Source organism: Astatotilapia calliptera, unplaced genomic scaffold, assembly GCF_900246225.1.
Source record: "Astatotilapia calliptera unplaced genomic scaffold, fAstCal1.2 U_scaffold_4, whole genome shotgun sequence".
NCBI classification, from domain to species: Eukaryota; Metazoa; Chordata; class Actinopteri; order Cichliformes; family Cichlidae; genus Astatotilapia; species Astatotilapia calliptera.
This window is the reverse complement of record NW_020535778.1, coordinates 820,968-845,707: the sequence shown is the minus strand read 5'-3', so window position 1 is coordinate 845,707 and position 24,740 is coordinate 820,968. Positions and strand designations below refer to the sequence as shown.

The following is a 24,740-nucleotide window of genomic DNA, read 5'->3' as shown; positions in this document are numbered from 1 at the left end:
ATGAAGGAAACATCTGTGCTGTGTCTGCTCTGTAAGTAGAATCTCTGTGTTTGTTTGAATTCTTGTACTTTGACTGTCTGCTCTCCTGATAACTGATGATGGAGGAGAAGACATGATTTGCTCTGTAGGACGAAGGGTGTACATGCAGGTCTGGGTTTTCTGTACCACGAAGGTGGTTCCCTTCTTACTGGGGTGAGTCGCCATGGTAACTTGTGCTGTAGGGCAGGTTGTCATCCAGATGAAAGATCAAGAAACAGCTTTTTAATCGATCGATTTAATTCAATTTTGGGACAAACTGCAGAGATTTCCACGTCTCCTTTGTCAGGCTGTGGGACAGAAAGCGTTAGTGTTTAAAGTTTCAGAGCTCTAATGTGCAGCTGTCACCCTAATAATACACACTTCTTTTGCCTTACATCTTTCTGTGTGAGCAAATGTCTCCATCCAAGGTTGGGTGGGGTCACTTATGTGAGACGTGTCCCCATGCAGTCCTCCACAATCCTGACTGCGTGGTGCTAGAAGTGGATGTTGACTGGTTGATAAGTGGGCGAGGATAGCACAAGGTGGTGATTTCACACCTGCGGATTTCTAATCGGCTCCAGAATAGGTTATGTTCACAGCACAAGTTACCATGGTGATATTATGGTAGTCTTTACCTTATTATAGCCTTATAAAACCCACTGATGCAATTGTTGTTATGATTTGGTACTATACACACTGGAAGTGTGTTTGGGATCAGGACTACAGGATAGGAAAGTTTGAGGACTTGACTTTAACTCTTTGTTTGTCAGCGTGACAGAATGGAGACTGACACTGATGTTTATTTTTAGTATCTGAAAATAAAATATAATCTTAATATAAATAAAGCTTAAATGACTAATAAAATGTGTATGTCTGTCTTTTTCTCCGTGTTTATTTTGCCATTTCAGTTGCTTCCTTGTACTTTTACTTTAAGATGAATCATTTCAATTAACCTCAATAATTATAATAAATTCTTACAGGTGGTCCAATGTTTCTGGATTACCCACAGCCCCCTCTGTCTGCATAAAAGCAGTGCTGGAACACTGGTGTACCATGGCCTCGTGAGCATCAGGGGAACAGTGTTGTCCTTGTTGCTACAGAAAATGGTGAGAAAAAGTAATTAACAATGGAGGAGAGACAGACCGTCATAACACTTAGATGTAGGTCTTGTAGTCTGATGAATTATAATCTGAAATCTTCGGTTCATCACGCAGGATCTGTGTACGCCATCGAGTAGGCGAAAGAATGGTTACACAGCATTCTGCAGCGCCATGCGGTACCCTCTGGTAAGCTTGAAAATATGGAGTGGCCAGCACGGTCTCCAGACTTAAACCCCATCAAGCTGTTTTGGGATGAACTGGACCGAAGAGTGAAAGCAAAGCAACCTACAAGTGTCAAACATTGTAGAAAGACCGCCATGGCTGTGTTCAGCTGTTATATCTGCCAAAGGTGGCTACTTTGAGAAGTTGAGAATACATTTGTCTTTAAATTGATTCTGATTTCTTTTTTTAACTCCAATTGCTTATTTGTACTGTGCTTTCATTTCAGAGTACAATGAGACATTAAACTGGATAATTTCCAATAAGCTCTGATGAAGCTGGATTGACTAAAGTTATTGTGTCGTGTTTCCATGTGTTCAGTAATTTTACTGTTATTTGTATTTTGTTTCTAAGTGCTGTCGTCTCCACAGCAGTGATCTGGTTTCTCTGCAGTTTCAATAAACTTTGGTCTCACTTGATCTTCTGTTTGTTTCACAAAGATGTCTGATGGACAACCTGAGTTGTTGTGATGAACCAAAACACTTCAGTTTTCTTCAAAGCAGATAAAGTTCCTGTGAGCCACAGACAGCAGGAACGATTTCACACATGAATCTTAGTTTCTGTGAAGTTTGTCTGTTGACAGCAGAACTGATTTGATTGCAACTCATTTAATGGACAAAATAAATTTCAGGTACAGCTGCACTCAGCTTTTTCTGTATCTACACGATGGATCATTGTTCATTATAAAATATGATGTGAAAATTTAACCCCGTTTTATAAAATGTTTAACAAGTTTGCTTGAAGGGGAAAAAACCACAGGATACAACTTTGCAAAGAGACTTAGAATAGATTATAACAAGTCAAACTCTTATTTTAATAGATGCATATCAACATTTGGTGATATGAGGGAAACTCCATTAATAAACGGTCTTCATGTACAGTGTGTGGGAGTTTCTGCATACTGATGAAACTGTCTTTAAAAGAAAACGGACAATAAATGCATCACAGACACATCTGATTGTGTTAAAGCTCCCTGTGGTGGAGGGCTAATAAACCACCACAAAATGTGGTGTTATATCTGCCGAAGGTGGCTTTGGTCTCACTTGATCTTCTCCTGTGGTTCTGTGGGTTTCACTAAGATGTCTGATGGAAAACATGAGTTGTGGTGAACCCAGACACACTTCAGTTTTCTTCAAAGCAGATAAAGTTGATGTGAGCCAAGACTTAAAGCAGCGGGAACACTTTCACACATGAATCTTATGCTACGTTCACACTGCAGGCGATGCGGTGTGAATTTGGATTTAGGCAGTGTTGTCTTTAACTTCACTGAACGTACGACCCCAAAAAATGAAGGTCTGATAGGTGAGCATGTTGGGATTTTGTAAAAAGCTGAAATGTTATTATCACATGTGTTGTAATGTGTGTGTGTGCATGGTATATGTAGAATCTGGTCCAGTGATTGTAGATTGAGGATTTATATAAATGAGTGAACTCTAAACCTTAAATAAATGTGTCTGTTCCTCCAAACTCTGATTGGGGCTGCCACCCATGGTACGTCAGCAAATTTCAGATAACAATAGTGGTACATCTACAGAAAATAAATAAATACTCATTTCAGACAAACATAAAATTTTGCTGTTTTTATTTACACATTTCTAAAACATTATGGGCAATTTATACATGTTATTTAATTAAATTACACACACAATACAAAATATATAAGGAAAGATGTTGTCTTTAACTTTAGTTCATTATATTCCAGTAGGCAGTATTTTTTTTTTTTGGCAACTTATCAGCTCAGTGTTAATTAGAAAGACTAATTCTTGCTTGACCAGACTAATTTCTTGGGACTTTCCAACAGATGCTTGAGAATAGGGCTGGGCAAGCAGCAGGCGCACCTCGCAAACAGAGGGCGCCCTTACTCCCAGCAAATGAGCGATAGAAAACCGACCTGTGCCTGTGCCGTCCCCAGTATGCGCTGGCATGACGTCGCGCAGCATGAGTAGGAGCAATTGTCTAAAAATGTTTCTGGTGTTTTCTCACCTGAGACCACGTGATTTATGTTAAATTTTCCTGTGAGTTCAGGTCACTGAGGTGTGTTAAATGTCAAAAATATCACTTCTTTGTTTTTGCTTCAGCTCTTCAGCAGGATGTTCAGGTGAAGTTTGGAGATGACGTCACTCTCCAGTGTCAGATTTCCACAGATGAAATAATCTCAGTGCTGAAGTGGAGCAGAGCTGACCTGAACACAGACGGCTACGTCTACTTCTACACTGTAGAAGTAGACGTAGCCGTCTTTGATTGGGTGTGGTGCTTGGCCTTAATTGCACTCACCTGTCACTCGTTATATAAGGACGGCACTCACCTACCCCTCACTTTTTCTTCACTCCCACATGGGGCGGTAGCTGAGGTGAGTTTCGCTTTGAGTCTCCTGAGTTCATGTATCATTTTGAGTTACTTAAATCATACTTTATGTCCTTTTTAGAGAGAGCAGTCCATGTGTGTCTTTCTTTCCTTTACCTGTTATACAATAAAACGACAAAACCTGCAAATGATTGATGACCACTTATTTTCATTCTAATCGGATGAGCCCATGATGACGACTACTGAAACCCTGAACCTTCCTTCCTCCAAAACACGTAGTTTGTGCTGGAGAGAATAATTTGTTTGATTTTATTCTGCTGGCAGTACTTTTTACAGCTCACGGAGCTCAGAACAGCTACATCTGTAGGCTGTTTGTCTCTGAGAGCACCCAGCAGCAAAAAAAGAAGCTAACAAAGTTCAGCTTTATTATTGCACTGTCTTAAAAAAAGGATTTCAGGGTTAGTGCCCTGTCAGCAACACATTACTGGACTCTGGTGGTCTGTGTTTAACAAGAAACAGGTTGAAAGTCACGTGTATAGAAATTTGCTGAAAGGACAAAAAATAAAGAGCTGAGTGACACTAATATACTCTTATTTATTTCAGTGTTTCACAGTTTTTGTAAGTGCACTATCTGCTGAGATTGACTTTGTATTGACATTAAACTCTTTCACAAAATCATTGTTTTTTTTTTTTGTTTGTTTCAATAAGTAACTAAAGTTGTGTCTGCAATGTGCATCCCTTTCAGACCACAGTGTAGCCATCTGCTCATGGCTGCTTCCAGGAGGATAACACGCCACTTATTTCAAGCTGCTTTCTTTAACATGAGTTCACGGCACTCAGACGACATCCACAGTCACCAGATCTCAATCCAACAGGGCATATTTGGGATGTTCTGGAAATCTGTAGCAACTTTGGGTATTATATCAATTTGGACCAATGAGAAATGTTTTCAGCATATTTTTGAACATGAAGAAATGAAGCGGTTCTCAAGGAAAAATGAGATTTCAACTTGATACTAGCAAGGAGTTCTTAATAAAGTGGGCAGTGAGTCTATATTGCATTAACTAAATGAAAAATATGACCACATATTGTGGTGGTTAAGCAGGCAGCTGCAAGTTTATATCTGTTATTGTAAAGTTTGCTCCATATCAGTGGTGCAGACAGCCTGTTGCTGCACTTTAGTGTCAGTACATGGCAGCACCAGAGTACGGTTTAATCACAGGGCAGTTGGATAAGAATGTAATAACTTAAAAAAAAATATCAACCTAAACTATAATCTCCTTTCTGGTGACATCACACCTGTTATCCATCAAACTGTGATATTTCTGGTGTAAACATTCCCTGTCAGCACTGACTGCTGACAGAACACCTCCAAATACAAACAATATCCATCAATACACATAATAAAGTCTCATGAGTTTCCACAGTGGTTTGTAAAAACTCATTGGAGATCTCAATTTCAGAAACACTGAGCATGCCCAGTGTTTTATTTGATGATTTATGAACCATTCTGTAGATGCAGAAGAAGCTCCGTGAAGCTGTTGCTGAGCTTTATTTTATTCAAGATTCAAGACTCTTTATTTGTCACATGCATGGTTATACAGATATAACACGCAGTGAAATGTGACCTGATATGTTCTTCGACTGTGCACAAAAGAGTCAGAACTTTATATACAGAGAATGAGTATATACAAAGAGGACTTTATGTGCAGCAAGTGGCTGAGTTATATAAATAAAGATAAAACAATCCTGAAATGTACAGCTTGTGTACATTGCGTGGGTTTTAAAGTCAATGTGCTGTAGTGAAGCTGGAAGGATCAGGATGATATGAGAATGTGGTAATGGTGCAGAACCTTCTGCCTGATTGTTGCACAAGCTGGAACAGTTTATTGCTGGGATGAGACGGGTCCTTCAATATCTGAGTTGCTCTAGTCCAGCATCTCCCGGTGTAAATGTCCTGTAGGGAGGGGAGAGCATTCCTGCAGCATCGTTCTGCTGTACGGATCACTCTCTGAAGAGCTTTTTGGTACTTAACACAGCTGTTTCCATACCAGGATGTGATGTTCTGTGTGGGGATGCTCTCCACAGCGCCTGCATAGAATGTCCTGAGGATCACTGGAGAGACCCTGAACTTCCTCAGTTGTCGGAGGTGGTACAGGCGCCGCCTAGTCTTTTTGGACTGTATCTGAATGTGGGCAGACCATGTCAGTTGTGAGGAGATATGAACACCGAGATACTTGAAGGACTGCACCCTCTCCACTGGAGCTCCATTGATGATAATGGGCTTGTAGTCTCTGTGCTGATGCCTTCTGAAGTCCACCACCAGCTCCTTGGTCTTGCTGACGTTCAGCTGGAGGTGGTTGTCCTGGCACCATGATGCCAGATTCTTCTCTTCCTCCATGTAGGCCGCCTCATCGTTGTTGGAGATGGCGCCTAACGCCACTGTGTCGTCAGCAAGCTTAACAATGGTGTTGGAGCCATGGGTGGCCACAGTCTGAAGTGTAGAGGGAGTAGAGCAGTGGTGAGAGGACACACCCCTCTGGCGCTCCTGTGTTGATGATGATGCTGCTGGAGATGCATCTACCCACCCTCACCACCTGAGTTCTGCCAGTGAGGAAGTCCAACACCCATGCACACAGACGGCTGTTGAGTCCCAGATCCCTGAGCTTTGTGAACAGTCTGCTGGGCACTATTGTGTTAAACGCTGAACTGTAGTCAAGTCTCACATAGTTACCTTGCTTCTTGTCCACGTAGCTGAGGGTGGTGTGCAGGCATTTAGTCCTGTCCATAAAATTAAATATGATAACTATGACAGAGTCTGTAATGTTTGATAAGCAGGTGACTTTCAGGTCTACTTTTCTGAAGTTTTTTTTTTTTAACTTTCTTTACTTATTAACTTTCTGAAAATGATTGTCTGTGTCTCCAGATTCGCTCAGACTTGTTTTGAGACAGATGTCACCATCATCATCATCATCATCATCATCTTTATGTAGATGTTCCTTATAACTCCATAGAGAACAGCAGACATGCACAGCAACTAAGATACCTGTGTACAGCTGCTTTTTAATCTGCTTTACTCTGAAAGTCTTGGTAAAGATTTTTTTTTTAAAAAAATAGAAAAAAAAATGTCTTTGGAGAAATTTTTTAGGTTTTACATTTTCCAGCTTTTTTTTATAATATAAAATAATAATAATTCTCCATTTGATCTTTCTCCCCTCAGAGGTTGTGTGAGGTTTCCTTCATGAGGAGAACAAACAGAATATAAACCAATGTGTTTACAGTGAATGTGTCAGGTCTGAGCTGCTGTGTGGACCAGTTAGAGAGCAGCAGCTGGATCCCAGTGGTTGGACTGGTGGACGACTTCAGTGAGGAGTAGATGACATTTGGCTCTGGTAGAAACTCTGCACACACAAACACACAGGAGGAGAATATAAGCACAAAGCAGAGCCTCTCTGTTCTCTTTATATACAGCAAAGTGAAAGAAGGAGGACAGTGAACGCGTCACAGTTACAATATAACAGCATCTTTTGTTCAATAAACATTTAGACAGTAGGGGGCGGTTGTCTTTTTGACGGACTACATTTACACAGGAAGGCATTTATTAATGTGTGTTACTGGAAAAGTTTTTGAACTTGTCATCTACGATAATCAATATTAATGTTAAATTAGTCTTGATAACTAATGTAGAAACAGGTATGAGGGCAAAATGTTATGTCTGTTTAAACAATAAAGAAGTAAAAGTGGCAAAAAGCACCCAGCAGCAGCGGCTTACTGAAAGGTTGTGATTACAGTGATTACAAGCTTTTTAGTTCAATCAGCCTTTCCTATCTATCAAACCAAATTTCCCACGTGTGGGACTAATAAAGGTTATCTTATCTTATCTTATCTCCACGTCTCCGGTTCACACATGCTCCCAGTTAAAGGTTTACCAGTTTGAATTAAGTTTTTATCTAGTAAAGAGCTGTGATGGACTTTTGTTAGCTTAGGTTAGCTTGATGGCTGGAAACAGGGTGAGCAGCTAGCTTCACTCTGATAGATAAAAGAGCAGCTGTACCTGGGCCTTCTTGCTCTGATGGTTGTTTGTCCATAACTGACATCTTCAGTTTTCACTGCTGAGTAGATCACAGCTGAATCACATTCTGAGAATAAAACACATTTAATTACTGCAGGTACATAAACTGCACTTGTTTAATTCAGTACAATTCACAATTAAATTATTATCTGTCATGATGCACTATGAAGAGATCAAGTGATAATCTTTATTGTAACTGTAGCAGTGTTTCAGTGTTCTCAACACCTCGACTGTGAAACAGCTTTGACAATAGAGAAGTGGGGGTGTTTCTGTGGAAAAGAAAAGTGGACAACCACAAAGCTGCCACCTGCTTTCAGTACAGACTGACTCGCTTTACCACAGAGCACAAAGCAAACACCTTCTCACAGCATGAACACTATTATTGGCCAAACCAGTCCAGACTGTGGTGAGAGGTGTCACCAGCTTCAGACTACAGTTAAACTAGAATCATGTGGTCAACATGTCACAGAAACTAACAAATTATTAACTTTCTAGAAGTCATAAATGAAGTATAGATACTGAGATAGACTCGTTTTAAAATGTTGAAGTCACATAAGTATAAGGAAAGTCAAAGGATAAATATAGAGGAAAACAGTGAATAACACTGGAACAGAATACTGAATATCATTAAGATTCACTTTAAATGAGATGATGGTCTGTGTGCAGAGTTTAGAGAAGTGCTTTTCCAAATGATGTCTCCATGTCCCTTCCCCTTTTTTAAATGAGTAGCTCTGTGTTGAAACACCTGCAGCTGAAGTGTTTCTTTCTATCAGAAACAGGATGCTGGACGACTGCAGAGCTGTTAGCTTCAGTTAACCACAGACCACAAACACACAGTCCAGCTCACAGTGAACAACACTCAGTAAGTACAGAGTTAAAGACACATGAGTTTGCACATTTTAGTTAAGACAAATGAATTAATAATAAAAGTATGAACTGAAATATGCGATTTCAGGTTTTAATTGCATCAAATCACGACTTTGTTTTTTGACTGTAACACTAATCTACATTTTTACACTTCTGATCACATGCTCCATAATGTCCTCATAACCCATCATATCATCAATGATGATGATCTAAATATGATTCTACATTCATACTAAAGTCAGTCTAGTCATGGTCCAGGTGAGGGCTGGGTTTTTTCACAGTGCCAGCATTCCACCACTGACAGGCTGCACCTGAGTATAATCTGAACTGCTGGCTTCTTAAGACCAGCGCTCACAATCAAACTTCGTCAGATCATCTGCAACCCTTCGTCAGTCTAGGCCACCACAGTTATTACTTCTTGTCATAGTTTTTTGTGTATTTTTGTGTATTTGACCTTTGTGCTTCTGCTCGCTGGAGACCTCTGGTTGTTGCTGAGTCGCTGCCATAACCTGCCTGGGTTCAATCGCTGGTCAGCTCAGTTTCCCACTCATGCTCACCTGCCTGCCTCCCTGTACACCTTGGACTGGCATCTGTAACTTCCAACTAACACCTGTTCCCCCTCATTTTCAGTGACTCACACCTTTTCCCTCCATCTCCAGGAGTCACTCGCTGGTTGCGTTTCCAGCCCTACAAGTGACAACCAATCACTTTGTCTGACTGGCTGTTGCTGAAAGTTTGATATATTGATATGTTGATGACAGTGATCATCAGAACTTCTCCAGCATCTTGATCTGATAAATATACCAAAATATAATAATAAAATAAATTAAATTGCTGTCAATAAATTGTTTATTTTTACACTGAACCACGACTCTGTCTGAAGTTTATAATATATTAACTGGATATTCTCTTGGTGAAATTCCCAGGGTGGCATTGTCGGGTTTTCCATTTAATGTTAAAACCTTTTGAGCTCCCAGTTTCAAAGTGTTTGGTCATTGGTTCATTCCAATTTTCCTCATTATTCCCACGCCCCTCAAACAGGGGAAGGGAGAGGGAGAAACTAGTATTATAATATTTTAAATCTTGTTAAAGATACATTATGTGAGGATATATTTACAGATATCCTCACATTATAAAAAAAAATATGAAAACACTGATTGGCTGTAGCTGACAGTTTGATATGTTGATGACACTGCACATGATGTCAGTGATGACATCATCTTCTCCAACATCTTGATCTGATTAAAATGAACAAAATTAAACAGTAATATGAATTAAATATCTAAAACAGAGATTAATTCTAGGAAAGTTGTTACTGTGATCATGATGGATATGAACTTTGTTCTAATAAACAAACTCAGACATGAAAAATTATACTTTATAATTTTAATTTAATTTAATTTTAATTATACTATAAATCAACAAGTCTGAGTCTCACCTTCAGGTTTCCTGTGAACACATCGTCTCACCAGCAGAACCAGTAACACCAGTAGAACCACAACACACACTGATCCAACACATGACAACACAGAGACAACAAGAGGAGACGTGGAGGTAGGTGGAGGTGGTGTTGTAGGTGGAGGTGTGGTGGTGTGTTCCCTAAAATAAAGCAAACACAGTCATTAAGTTGTCGTCACATTGTGAATGTTGAAAGCTGCAGAAACACAGACAGGTGAGTGTGTCACCTGTGACAGTGATCCAGCTGGATGGAGACTCTCCATGACCGCTGATGTCACACTTGTAGAGGCCTTCATCAGACCTGGAAACATGCTGGATGGTCATGTGACCTGTAGGCTGCTTCCTGATGAGGGAGCCATCTTTATAGAAAGCAGCTGGGAGGTTGGAGGGAGTGGTCTTTGTTTTACAGAGCAGAGTGACGTCATCTCCCTCCATCACAGGGAGGACAGGACTCTGCAGGATCACTGATCCACCTCAACACAGAGACAAACTACAGCATTTCATCCATTTACACACAGCTTCATCAACACTAACTCCACACACTCAGCTTACCAGTGACTGTCAGGTTAACCATGTTACTGATGGGACCCTCTCTGGACTCACACCAGTAAACTCCACTGTCCAATGGGAAAAGAGTGATGTTACAGGAAGAACCAACTGGTTTTCCCCACCCATCTCCACACTGAGTGATGTTTCCTTTGCTTGTGTTTCTCCTCAGAGTCCATCCAGCAGAGCTGTCGTCCTCCTCACAGCTCAGAGACACAAAGTCTCCTTTAAAGAACTGAGAGCTGCTGGGACTCACAGTCAGACGAGCTGTGAGGGTTACAATGAAAAACTGTTGAAATTTTATATTTTATAACTTCTGTCTTAGACAGTTGTTAAAAATGCTCTTTGCTTTGTCAATTTTATGTCTGTGATCCATACTGAAATTTAATCAGGTCATATCAGTTTATATCATTATTTCATATCAATTTATCAGGTTTAAACTGTGACAGAAGAAGGTTACTGACCTTGGTTTGTTGTGCAGCTCAGCAGTGAAATCAGAACTAAAGAGAAATGACATTTAGGTTGATTTGAAGTCAACACAAAGAACAACTCCACACAAACAGCTGACAAACTGTTTGTATGGAGTTACGGAAAAATGGTATCTAACCAGATTCTTAATCTGTGTCAACAGTGTCAGTATCTTTGCCTCCAGTAACACTGTGAGGAACCTTTGAGTGATTTTTTAACCAGAATATGTCCTTCAATGCACATTTTAAACAAATATGTAGTATGACGTATGTATGTGATGCTGAAAAACTAGGTCATGCATTTATTACTTCCAGGCTGGACGACTGTAATTCATTATTATCAGGATGTCCTAAAAACTCCCTGAAAAGCCTTCAGCTAATCCAAAATGCTGCAGCAAGAGTCCTGACAGGGACTAGAAAGAGAGAGCATATTTCTCCTGTTTTGGCTTCCCTTCATTGGCTTCCTGTTAAATCCAGAATTGAATTCAAAATCCTGCTCCTCACATACAAGGTCTTAAATAATCAGGCCCCATCTTATCTTAATGACCTTGTAGTACCATATCACCCTATTAGAGCACTTCGCTCTCGCTCTGCAGGCCTACTTGTTGTTCCTAGAGTATTTAAAAGTAGAATGGGAGGGAGAGCCTTCAGTTTTCAGGCCCCTCTTCTGTGGAACCAGCTTCCAGTTTGGATTCGGGAGACAGACACTATCTCTACTTTTAAGATTAGGCTTAAAACTTTCCTTTTTGCTAAAGCATATAGTTAGGGCTGGATCAGGTGACCCTGAATCCTTTCACAATTTCCCTAACACTTTGCACATGACTGGGTAGCATTAGCAGTTTATAGCCTGTGTGATTTATGTTTTTGTTTTGTTTTGTTTTTAACAACAATGCCAAGAAAAACTCTATTTTGATTAGACTGAAGATTTAAGCTCACTGGGCCCATGTGACTTTCGTGTTTTTTAAGTGGGCTACAGCACAGACTCTGGCTGGTTTATCAGAAGTAGTTGCTGATGTTAGGTCAGATAAATCTACAGATTAAATGTAAATTAGTAGAGTAATGAGTCTGTAGAGAAATGTATGAAGTCATCACTAGTTAAAGTTAATCTGATGCAGAACTTGATATTCAATAAACTGAATCGAACTTGGCTTCTGTGCTGAAAATAAACTTGGGCCTGTTTTTCATTCAATGACAATTTTTACATTTTTTACATTTTACATTTTTACTCTTTGTAAACATCAGCCATTCAGCTGCTAGAACAGTAATCAGTGTGATTATATGGGACACCTTTCATCCTGCAGTTTAGATTCAGCCTGATTTGTTTTTCATGTCTTCTCCTCCATCATCAGTTATCAGGAGAGCAGACAGTCAAAGTACAAGAATTCAAACAAACACAGAGATTCTACTTACAGAGCAGACACAGCACAGATGTTTCCTTCATCGTCCTTCTCACTCATTTCAGCTTTTTGTCATTTCTGTCACTGACACCAAGTAAAGCCCGCCCTCTTCCTCTGAGCACCATCTTTTCTATTGGTTCAAACACAGAGGAGGTAACTCATGTTATGCCTTGTCTAAAGATAGAAGTGAATAGAATTAAATATAAAGAACATCAGTGTACACAAAGTGTAGTTTTTTTTTCTTTTCTGGAAATACTTTGAAATAAAGTGCTGTGGCTTAAAGTTGCCACACTAACACACACGACCAGAAGATCATAACTGTTTTAAGATCATCTGATTATATTTCATAACTTTGATGGAACATTTATTATTTATTTATTCTCCCAAATCATTTATATATATGGCCACTAGTGGGCGGTGTTTGACCTTAAAGTCTATAAAGATACAAGCAAATTGTCAGTGATGCTTCTAGTTTGTTTTACCCAGTTGTCATTAGCAGTCAGTTCCTTCATTTTTACATGTATTATATTGCATTACTTTTTAATTAGGTAATGGGGCTACATTAGAGAGCTTTAAGGGGGCTTTTACTGTGAAAGTGTTGCAGGTTGCACGATGATCCGATAGCAGACATGTAGATGAAGCTGATATAGAGAAATGATTTTAGAATATGTTTATGATCTAATCAGGAGCTCTCCTATAGCAATTCATTGTTTTGCTCCAACACACCACAAACCTAACGATGACATCATCATCAAAACTGGAACCACTGGTTAGTCCGAGTTTTGAGTTCAAACTCTGCTGAACTAAATGAAAAGAATTAAAAGACAACATGCCATAAAAATGTTTTCAAAACTTTATTGTCAATAAACAGAGTCACAAAAAAGTAATAAATTCATTAATCAATAACATTTGACCTTATTTTGAAATGTAGACTGCAGTAACAGAGATGCATTGATGGAAAGAAAAGATCAGAGAAAACATCCAAATCTGCAGTTACACTGAAAAATAACATAACACTGTACATTATAACACTGTACATTATAACACTGTACAATATAACATTCATTCAGTTGAAGATGATCAATAAATCCTAAACACTATCAGGCAGATCACTGATTGTTTATAATCCACAGTAATCCATCGTTTCTTCACCACATGCAGTGTTTATGGTGCAGGTTGGTTCAGTCAGTATCAATAATTATACTGTAACAGCTGATCTTTGCATGAGGATTAATTTGTGTTGTTCAAACCTCACAGAACCAGTTTGATGTCACAAACAGCTGAACCTGAAGATGAAACACACTCAGTGACTCTGTTATTGTAACATACAGGACACTGAAGTGACAAATAAGGAGGGCAAACAAATGATGAACAAAGTCTGCTGACAATCACAGATTTGTTTAAAACGAGTTCACTCAGAAGCTGAATATTTTATTTTGAAAAACCTTGATCTTGTTTGATGTGTATTTGTTTGATAATGTGACCTCCTGTGTTCTCCACATATGAAGTGAGGCAGAAATGAAAATAACTTTAAGACTTGAAACTTACACTGGGATGAGCAGCTAACCTGATAAAATAAGTCACAGATTTCAATGCTGTAGGTTCATCATGTGAAATTTCATGTAACAGTCTAAACAAGTCTGATGAAAATCAGAGAAATGTGAAATCAAAAATAAATATGGACGTGTTTGATGTCCCTCTGATTGAGGTTCAGCATTATTAGTTTCTTTGTCTTAAAATCATCCTTCTTGATTTCAGTGAAACAGAATTTAGGACTGTGATGAGCAAGTAGATTCATAGTTCATCTTCTTAACCTTCTTTTTTTGGTAGATCAAAAAAGAAACAACAACAACAACAACAACAACAGCAGCAACTGATAGACCGACTTTCAGTCCAACAGATCCATCCTCCTTCCCTCCAGCCTCCTTCCCTCCATCCTCTGTGTGTCCTCCTGTCTGACCTGCAGGTGAGAAACAGGTGTGAGGTGTCAGCTGTCAGGTAGGTGATGAGTGAAGAACAGAACAGAATCCATTTCCTCTTCAAACTGCTGTCAGACATTATCTACTGCACTCTGATGTTTCTCTCTGGAATCAGTCCTGCTGTTTGCTGAGGATGAAGTAGTTCATTCTCAAGTGTCAGAGTGACATCAGGGATCCTTGTGGTGTTGGTGACTGTTGTTGGCTTCCGGGTCATTTCTGTCTCTGTGTTCATCAGCAGGAGATTCAGAGTTCAGAAATCTCTCAGACATTTCAGTCTGTGGTTCAGTGGGAGGATGATCTGAGTCCTGACAACAATTTTTATATGTTATGTAGATCGAAACAACAACAACAGCAGTAAAAACAACCACAGCAGCAACTGAAAGACCGATGATGAGTCCAACAGATCCACTCTTCTCTCCAGGATGTCCTCTAGAGGCTCCATCCTCCTTCCCTCCATCCTCCTTCCCTCCATCCTCCTTCCCTCCATCCTCTGTGTCTCCTCCTGGCTGACCTGCAGGTGAGAAACAGGTGTGAGGTGTCAGCTGTCAGGTAGGTGATGAGTGAAGAACAGAACAGAATCCATTTCCTCTTCAAACTGCTGTCAGACATTATCTACTGCACTCTGATCACATCACTCAGACCAGCTGCTTTCTACAAAGTCTCATCAACAACATCTTTAGAAACAAACATCAACAACCAGGAAGCAGCTTCACCTCTGATCACACACACACTCAACTCTACTCACTCACCTGGAGGGACAACAACTCTCAGGTTGATGATGCTGATGGATTTATGCCTGTTATTTGTTGGTACATTCTTTAGAATCAAAGAGACGTCTTGATCCATCTGTCTGTCCTGCAGATCCACCTTTTTCAACAGATGGATGACAACTGCTTTGCTAAGAGTGCCTGTCCCTCTCAGAACGAGTGATCTGTTCAGCTGTAACATCTGTGTGGTGTGAAAAGCAAACAGAGCAGAGAGAGAATAAACTGTTATCTTTTACAGAAATTTTGATGTTGATGAGCCACAACTAGAGAGACTAGAGGTCTGTACTCTACTCAACCAAAGACACAGATTCAGAACACACATGTTTTTATGTGATAACTCAGTAACAGGTGTTTCTCACTCATGTAAAAAATTAGCCAATCAAAACGAAGCACATGCATATGAACTATTCCTGTTCTTTATGCCTCCTCAGTGGAAGCATAAAGTTCAGCTTTATGAATTAAAACCTGATAGTTTCCAAATATTAAACACAGCATCTGTTTGCAGCCAGCTGTGTGACAGTCTACGAAAAACAAAGAGATACGATTTTGGTGACACGCACAGTGTGGTGTCACCAAAATCTCGTTGCACATCAGTGAATGTTTTTAAAAATTTGAAATCACACTAGTTGGAATTTCCCCCCGACTTTCTTAAATGTAAAGAGAAAGGAAAGTAAATAAAAACGTGAAAACACCAAAGTATAAAGAGTGCGTTTAAGAAGTTCAGCAGCTGCCAACAACCAGCAGAAAGCAGAAAATTCAGAACAAATAAAGCTAGTCTAAACTTACCTTTGGAGGTTGGGTTAAAAAGGTTTCTCACTAGCTGAACCGTAAAAAAAAAGAAGCTGGTTGTATATAAACCCTAAATATAAACTTACGAAATACAAATGGCATCATAAAAAAAATTTCCATTGTGCAGAACAGTGGATTTATAGCTTGTGGCGGATTGATATTCAGACAACCCAGCTGCACGTTTCCGCGAGGGCACACCTTGACTGCGCATGGGAACTATTTTCTTATGTGTTATTTTCAATTCTCAAAATAATCAAAGAAATCAACTAAAAATAAGTTTAAATAAATACATAAATAAAGTCAAACTTAAAAACAACAACTATGTTTTGGTGTTTAAACTACTTACTAATACTAACTACTACTACTACTTAAACTACAAACGTCGAAAAGAACGACCCCCCCCCCCCCCCCCCCCCCCCGCTCATCATCCAGGACCGGCACCTCTCAAGAACGAGGAAACGGGCAGGGAAAATCATCACAGACCCCTCACACCCTGCACCCAGACTTTTTGACCTGCTGCCCTCTGGCAGACGGTACAAAAGCCTGTAGACCAGGACCACCTGACACAGGAACAGTTTCTTTCCCCTTGCTTTTTTTTTTTAAACAAATTTTATTTAAAGTATACAAAAGTACATATAAAATGTACACTCACATACAATTACATATACAAAAACCGTGATCACACACTACTCACCAAAGGAAACGAAAAAAAGAAGGTCAAACAAGGAGGAAAATCGAGCATCTGAGTCCACGAAACACTTTTTAAAACTTAAAATTTCAATACGTTCCAGGGGAAAACTTTCCCCTTGCCATCTCCCTCCTAAACAGTTGAACTGTCAAACTGCTCCCCACTAAAAGACTGCAACTGCACCTTATCTACACTTGTGGTATTCATTTCTGTAATTCTGTATTTTTCTGTATATAAGATTTAGATTTGTTATTACATTGCTGGCTTATACACTTTTGTTTGTGTGTGTGTGTGTTTGTGTGTGTGTGTGTGTGTACACTGCGTAGTCTGCATATTGTTCTGATTTACATTGTTGTGCTCGAGAGACACCATCTACCAGAACCGAATTCCTTGTATGTGTTTGCACATATACTTGGCCAATAAACACGATTCTCAATCTGATGAACATGGGATTCAGACTGGACTTTTGATATTATTTTCTCATTGTTCCTGAATCACACAAACCCACAGAGTCTCAGTGAACCGCCAAATGACTTTGATCCACAGTGGAAGTCTGCTGTCATCTACTGGTAATGCAGCTGTACTACGGCACATCTGCAGTTTTACACATTTACTAGTGGTTTGCTATACTGGAAATGTTACTGATACTATTACTGACACTAGAGTGGAGCGGAGATGTTTACGTAATTTTATCAAGTACAAAAACCTTGTTTGACATTTGACTGGTGGCAATCTAATGTCCTGTTTCCATAAATGTACCATGAGGATTGTGAGCACTGTGTTCAGTCCTGTCACACTTCATCAAACAATCATCCACCACAAAACTCAGCCCAAACAGCTAAGATTTAACTTAATCAAATAAAAGCTAATAATTTACTTAGAGAATGGAAAACAGGTGATCATCGTAATGCAGAAACATTACAGGATAAAGCTAATATAGTTAGTGTGTTGTATTTATACTGACTCACTCATTTCACCTGTTTTTTATAGTTTCCATGGTGTTTTAACATAATATCACCAGAAAGATGTCTGGATGACCGAGAAGAGGTATTTAACTTTACTGTCTACTTTAGTTAGATTTTTCCTGTTATAAACTGTAGATAAAGAAAGTCAATCTCCAGAGTGACGCTCATCTTGTTTGTTCTACATGCAAAACTTTGTTCAATTCACAACACTCAGGTAGATCCATGCACTGGCTACTATTTTAATTGTGTTCAGATATTGTATTTAGTCAATTTTCCCTGCCAGTAAATGCACATTAGGTTTTTGTTATGCACCGTGTGTTTTTAATGCTTTCATAATGACACAAAAGAGTCTAAAATCTTTAATCTTGATATACATGTGACGTAATTTTAAGTCTCATATCTAAGAAAAATGAACACACACGTGTAAGACCCTGGACCCAGTGCAGGTGGTGGGAGACAGAAGGACTCTGGCCAAAATAACATTTCTGATGGACAGAGTCTCCCACCCCATGCATGTAAATGTTGCTGAACTGCAGAGCTCCTTCAGTGAGAGACTGCTGCATCCTACATGCATGAAGGAGCGTTTCCGCAGGTCCTTCCTCCCTGCAGCTGTCAGACTGTACAATCAGAACTGCTCCCAACAAACATAGATGTTTACATGTGTCTTTCTGGCTGCTGTTACTAACCAAATTCCCCCTTGTGGGACAATTAAAGGATTATTCTATTCTATTCTATTCTATTCTATTCTATTCTATTCTATTCTATTCTATTCTATTCTAAGACTTTTCCCCTGACTTATTTTAAATGCCTTTTTGTTTCATTTAATAAGCACAATAGTTGATTTGTGCACAGTTATCTGACTAAAATAAAAAAACAACATATAGATAACAAAAGCCACAAAAATCACTACAGCTGTAATTGACAGACCAACAATGACTCAAACAGATTGACCCTCTACAAGCGCTCCTGCTGGACTTGCAGGTTAGAAACAGGTGTGAGGTGTCAGCTGATTTCTACAAAGTCTCAATAAGATCATCATTAGAAAACAACATCAACAGCTGGCTTCTCCTTTGATGACAGACACAATAAGCTCACTCACCTGAAGGATTAGCAACACTAATGCTGATGGTGCTGATGGATTTCCACAGACGTGTTTCCTCCCTGATTAGTGTGATGATATACAGAAAGGGAACCCTGAACTCTTCTTGTTAGATTCGTGGTTTACAGTCAGAAGGAGCCAAAGACATTTTGAAGCAGATCTTATCAGATTAGATTATTGATTACTTACCAAAGCCATGACCGACAAAACAAAACAACAATTTTATTTGTCTGAGCAGTCAAAGCACTTTACAATACTCATTCATTCACATAGTTACAGCCATTCACACAAGCACTTTATCTAAGCTTTTTAGTGCTTCTATCTAACATTCACACACATTCACACTCCGATGCATCGGAAAGCAACATGGAGTTAGTATGTTGTCCAAGGATATTTGGGATGCAGACTGGAGCAGACTGGGATCAAACCACCAACCTTCCGCTCAGTAGGTGACCCACTCTGCCACCAGAGCTACAGCAGCATTTTTAAGTGAAAAAAAGTAAAACACAAACAATCCCAACTTTTAAATCTGGGCAAAAACTTGTGGTACACTAAGTTGTATTTTATGTTGTTGTTTCCCCCCAGTACAGTTGCCATAGATATCATATCTTGTGACAAGTGACTGATGTCTGACTCAGTTCCTGTTTTTCCTCTTAACGAAACACACCGTCAGTCATTTGTCTTAAAAATTAACAGATAAAATTTGTAATGAATTAATTGTGCACTTCCTTTCTCTTTTCTTTAGACTTTCACGGTTTTATTTCTATTTACATGGTTTTATTTTTATTAACAGAAAACCTTTTTCTGAGCTGAGTATATCTGTGGCTTTTTGTATTCTTTATTCTGACATCATCCACTGTGCTTATCTCTCAGTTTGCTCATGGCGTGTATAGGTCAGTTTGCCAATGACATGCAGAGATTGTATGTACCTATCAGAGTTTGCCTATGTTACTAATGCTCCCTAAATTATCTCCATCGCAAACCTTTTGTTGTGCTCCTAAGCTAGCGTGTGTCGTGACTGCCTGTGTTTCTCAGTCTGCCCAGTCAGAGATTACATTTTTCTGTTTTTATGAACAGAAACTGTTAATGGTGTTTCTGGGTCGATTCTATCTGAATCACTTTGTTGTGCACCTTTGCAGACCACCCCAAAAACTGTTATTGTGTGTGTATGCAGACCTTCCAAATGACGCACATGACCTGAACCCTATCCAGTCTCCCCTTTATCACCTGTACATACACCTAAGTCCAGGAGTTCTGCACCATCTAGTTCTGAGTCCCTCCACCTCTGTTGCTGCATTGCCAGCAGCCTTTGACCAAGCCACCAGATTTGTCTCATTGCCTTCGGCTATACCAGAGGTGAGCTCTTGTTATTTTCCTTGTTCTGTGTGTACTTTTCTTTTTTTGTGCTTTGCTTTTAGTTTTGCTTCCTTTGTCTAATGTCTTGTGATTTAGTGCACCTGTGTCTTGTAGTTTTAGCTTCTTCTTTTGTTTTTTTGTTTTTCTGCTTTTCTTTGCATGTTTGCCATCAGCCTAATAATTTGCTTCTTCTTAAACACACTTTGTCAAACAACACATGACTGCATTTGAGACTTCAAACAGAAAAACTTGGCCTGCACGTCCCGGACAAGTTAAGAAAGTTAATGTTTAGATTTACTATCGGCTCGACAAACCCGTGATTTACGGGAAGGGCGTTGTTCATCTGATAATGAATATGAAGCCTGATTTATGACTTTGTTTATTACTTAGTGTCTAAAGATCTGCTGGGTTTTTAACATTTTAGTGTTGCAGTTTGTCTCTGTGCCTTTGACCCTGTGTAGTGATTATTGCTTCTATAATAAACTGAAAATTTCAAACTAGATAAACTTATCAGGCTTCACACGCAAATAAAGCACAGCATGAGCTAATCTGCCCTGAGATACTTTAATGGGATTAAAGGTTTGGGCCTTGGGTCACAGCTGAGCGATCAGATAAAAAGTAACTTATCTCATCATTTTCATATACAAAAAACAATGCAGTCAGAGACAAAAATACACACATCACACTACTTTTTGAAAATTATTTATTAATTTTGCTTTTTCACCTTTGTAAACATGTTTAAATTGAGTTTTATCTTCATCTGTTTATATTTTAAATGTATTTGTTGATATTTTTCATGATACTTGCGTTCAATATTTGCACAACTGACCCACATTCCACACACTGCCACAATTTAAAACACCAATGACAAATATAAACATATACATAGAAATTAATTACCAAATTGACTAGTATGAAAAGTGGATACAGCAGCCTCTCCTTTTTCTAGAGCTCCAATTAAACATTTATATTTCGTTTTCAAGTCCAGACATTTTTCTGCCTTTTGTCGCTTTCCATTGATCCCAAAACAAACCACAAAAATAATCACTCCAACAATCATTATCACAAGAATTATCAGACCAACTTCCACTCCAACAGATCGATCTTGAAAGAGTCCTCCTGGTGTATCTGCGGGTGAGAAACAGCTTTGTTTATTCATCAACAACTTCACCTCTGATCACACACACACTCAACTCTACTCACTCACCTGGAGGATCAACAACAATCAGGTAGATGATGCTGATGGATTTCCACGGGTGTGTTTCATCGATGAAGACACGACACTCGTATGTTCCAGTATCATTAAGTGTCACATTCTTCAGAATCAAAGACACGTCTCCATCCTTCATCTGTGTGTCCTTAAGATCCACCCGGTTCATAAAAGATGGATGCTGCTCTTGTGGCTGAGGTTGCCCTTCGCGGTTCAAATAGACATATTTTTCCCCCAGGTCAGCTCTCCTCCACATTACACCTATCATGTCGTTGTTTGGAGCTTGACATGTTAGAGTAACGTTCTGTCCAAACTCAGCTGTGATATTATTCTGGTCTGAAAGAAGGAAAAAGAAACAGAATGGAGAAAATGAATGTTCAAAGTACATCATCTCATTTCTATTGCCATTGCACTGATGCACAGTGGAGCTACTTGTTATGATAGCAAAGATGTGGGTTAGTGTTGGAAAGCACCAGATACATCTTCAAGCAGTTCTTAATTCGATTTGATTCATGATTATCTCCATGTTGTTTTTCCCTAAATTTATGACTCCTTATGATAACTGCTCAAGTTATTATCAAATCCTTTTTTAAACAGGTCTTCTCACTGAGATCTGTTTTAGAGAGATCTAGGTACCGATAAAAACCACACAGTTTGATTGGAAACAGGCACAACATGAGAATTTCAAACTCAGAAAAAAAAAAAAAATGTGAGCAGTCACATGTCTGATAGTAAAGTTGGAAAGATAAGACAAAACTGGAAACAAGTTTTAAACAAACTGCCATGAGGCAGAGCTCTATTCTAAGCTAGGACAAACAACATCTATCTGCACCCAGCTGCTCGACAGTCTGTTAAAACCAAAAACAGATTACTCTTTCATTATGAAATAACTCAGTTCACATAGTTCACTAGTTTGATTTCACCTTACCTTCAGAAGCTGAGGCAAGAGTCCACAGCATTGCTGAAAAGACTGTGTGGCTGTTTTTAAACATGTTTTGCGTGTAGACAGAAAATCGCCCTTTTAGTCTTCGAATCACAATTCAGTGGTATATATTATTATTATTATTATTATTATTATTATTTGCATGCAATATCTAAACCCATTTATGGTCTTACAAAAACAATCTGACATAACATACGATATAATAAAATGCATTCCTGAAAACCTCTCAATATATGTGAAGTGGGTGGACCTGAGGGGACAGGCCCCACCCCGTTCCACAGCTGGGTCGTAAACCTAACTGCCTGTGGGAAGTATTTTCCTAGGTTTTCCCAGTGGGCTTCTTCCAGAGGAACATCATCAACATTCTGTGATTTCCTTATCTGGATGATTGAGCATGAATCAAGAGAGGTTTTTTTTTTTGTGTGTGTGTGTGTGTGTGTGTGTGTGTGTGTGTGTGTGTGTGTGTGTGTAAAATTATAAAATTATAAGTATCAAAATATAACTAAATGAAACAGAGCATTTTGACCAATCGTATAGAGGCTATTTCACAATCAAACAGTGCCTGTTACATCTGAGCAGCACGTCACAGTTCAAAGATTATTGTACGGAGCAAGAAGAAACTTTGACCTTTTCCTCATTTTTTCATTGTATCCGTCTGTAGAAACCAGGTCTTATATCAAGCTCATGCTCTTTGACTAAGCTTGAACCTTCTCTTTTCATTTTTGAGATCTATAGGAGAAGTCTCAGTTGAAAAAGAAATGTCCTGAGGATTACAAAAACATAATTGGTATAGATCTCTTATAATTAATGGATTCATTATTATTTAGGCTTGTTTCAAGTTTTTGAGTAACACTTTATAATAAATGCACACTATTAAACATTAGTTAATGGTTACTTAATTATCTCTACAGCATCTACAAAGTATTTCTCATAATCAGTTAATAGCTTACGAGCACTGCTTTATACACTTTATTCATGATGAATAAGCTAATGTATAACACTTTTTATTAATTCTGTTTTCCTTTTCTAAAACTCATTAATCATTTATAGATGCTACTCTGCATCAGTTACAAACCAGTCGTTTCAGGATGTTCAATGGTATACAAAATCATTGGTAACAGGTAAGTAGATGCTTAACATAATCTATGTAATACTATAAACTCTACATGTACTGCACATACTAGTTTCATACTAGATGTTTTATTAACACTGAATGTCAGGGTTACATCAGTCAGCTGCTATAGCTTAACAGATGTCTTACAATACATTTATAACTGTCACTTAAAGGCTGCCAAAGCTGTAACTCACTATTGATCAACTTCTTTTTCAATAGATTATCTATATACTCTTAAATATCTTAATAAACTTATTTAGGAAGTTACAAACCATTTGCTACTTGTTAGTAAAGTATTTTGAGTGAGCCCATCTAACGTGGGGACTATATATACCTTACAACCTATTTATAGATGTGAAAGTTTCTAAAATACATTGTAACAAAAATAAATGACAACAAAGAAGGTAGATCCAGAATGCACTGTATTTTTAAGATGCCAATCACAAAAACATCAGAACAGTGCTTACAGATTTGACACACAAATGTTGATACAAAAATAAAAACAGTGTCAAACTATCAGCCAATATTTGAAGTAATACAGAACATGGCTGGATGCAAACTATATGAGGCTCGTTACATAAATTGTTCAAATAATTCTTCTGACATGTCATGAATCAAGTGAGTCTTTCTGTGAAAAATGATCCCTATGAATGCAGTCTATTGCAATCAGAGACCTTATCAGATGGTGATGATGATAAAAGAGGAAATGTTTAAAAATTTGTTAAGGTAATAAAAAATATAACTTATATAAACATTAGGTGTAAAACTAAAATAAGAAAATAGATGAATGCTGCAGAAATTCAGTAATCTGATGATTTAGCAGAGTGGCTAAACATTTAAATTCACATTAAAATTCACATTCGGAACTGATTCTGACTAATTATTTTATTACTGATGCTTTATTATCAGTGATGCTGTTTATTTCAGAGGTAATGGCTCCACATTAGAGAATGCGATTGCCGCCCGTGGGAGCGCGCAGCTGCTTAAAGCTGTAGTGCCCAGATTACTTACAGCTACTTCCGTGCAACTGATATAAGATGCGGTAAGCTGAACACAGCTTCAACCGTCTGTTTGTTGAAAAACAGTAACGCGACCGCACCGCATTTTCTTGTTAGTAACATTAACTGCATTGTAACGATAGAAATAGTTATTCGTTAGATTACTGGTTACTGAAAAAAGTAATGCTGTTAGTAATTCCATTATTACCATCACTGGAAATATGTGTTAAAAAAAGAAATGATTTTTAATTTCTTTGTAGTTTATTGCAGCTTTTTGCAATTTATGTAGATAATATGGTCTTATTGCACACATATTAATACAATTTGGGATATAACAGTTGTATTGATGTATAGCATCTTGAAATGAAGTAAGAAGAAGTAAGA

General features: G+C 38.5%; 1 protein-coding gene and 2 long non-coding RNA genes across 4 annotated transcripts; 1 reads left to right on the top strand and 2 right to left on the bottom strand.

The window, feature by feature from the left end:
* The first annotated feature begins 1 nt into the window (after position 1).
* On the top strand, positions 2 to 1,757 carry LOC113018110 (uncharacterized). 2 transcript variants are annotated; one of them, XR_003271703.1, is made up of 4 exons: positions 2 to 31; positions 999 to 1,124; positions 1,233 to 1,467; positions 1,567 to 1,757. It is a non-coding gene; the product is annotated as an uncharacterized LOC113018110 (long non-coding RNA). The 2 variants fall into 2 exon arrangements; XR_003271702.1 differs by having other exon boundaries at positions 1,233 to 1,757.
* A 5,135-nt stretch (positions 1,758 to 6,892) lies between these two features.
* Positions 6,893 to 10,047, bottom strand: LOC113018115 (uncharacterized). Its single transcript, XR_003271709.1, has 3 exons — positions 10,019 to 10,047; positions 7,696 to 7,780; positions 6,893 to 7,042 (listed from the first exon to the last, which is right to left on the bottom strand). It is a non-coding gene; the product is annotated as an uncharacterized LOC113018115 (long non-coding RNA).
* A 10,804-nt stretch (positions 10,048 to 20,851) lies between these two features.
* Positions 20,852 to 22,425, bottom strand: LOC113018085 (selection and upkeep of intraepithelial T-cells protein 1-like). Its single transcript, XM_026161154.1, has 3 exons — positions 22,230 to 22,425; positions 21,299 to 21,637; positions 20,852 to 21,219 (listed from the first exon to the last, which is right to left on the bottom strand). Exons 1-3 carry the CDS (start codon positions 22,291 to 22,293, stop codon positions 20,984 to 20,986), a joined length of 639 nt encoding a protein of 212 aa, XP_026016939.1. The 5' UTR covers positions 22,294 to 22,425; the 3' UTR covers positions 20,852 to 20,983.
* Between the last annotated feature and the right edge of the window lie 2,315 nt (positions 22,426 to 24,740).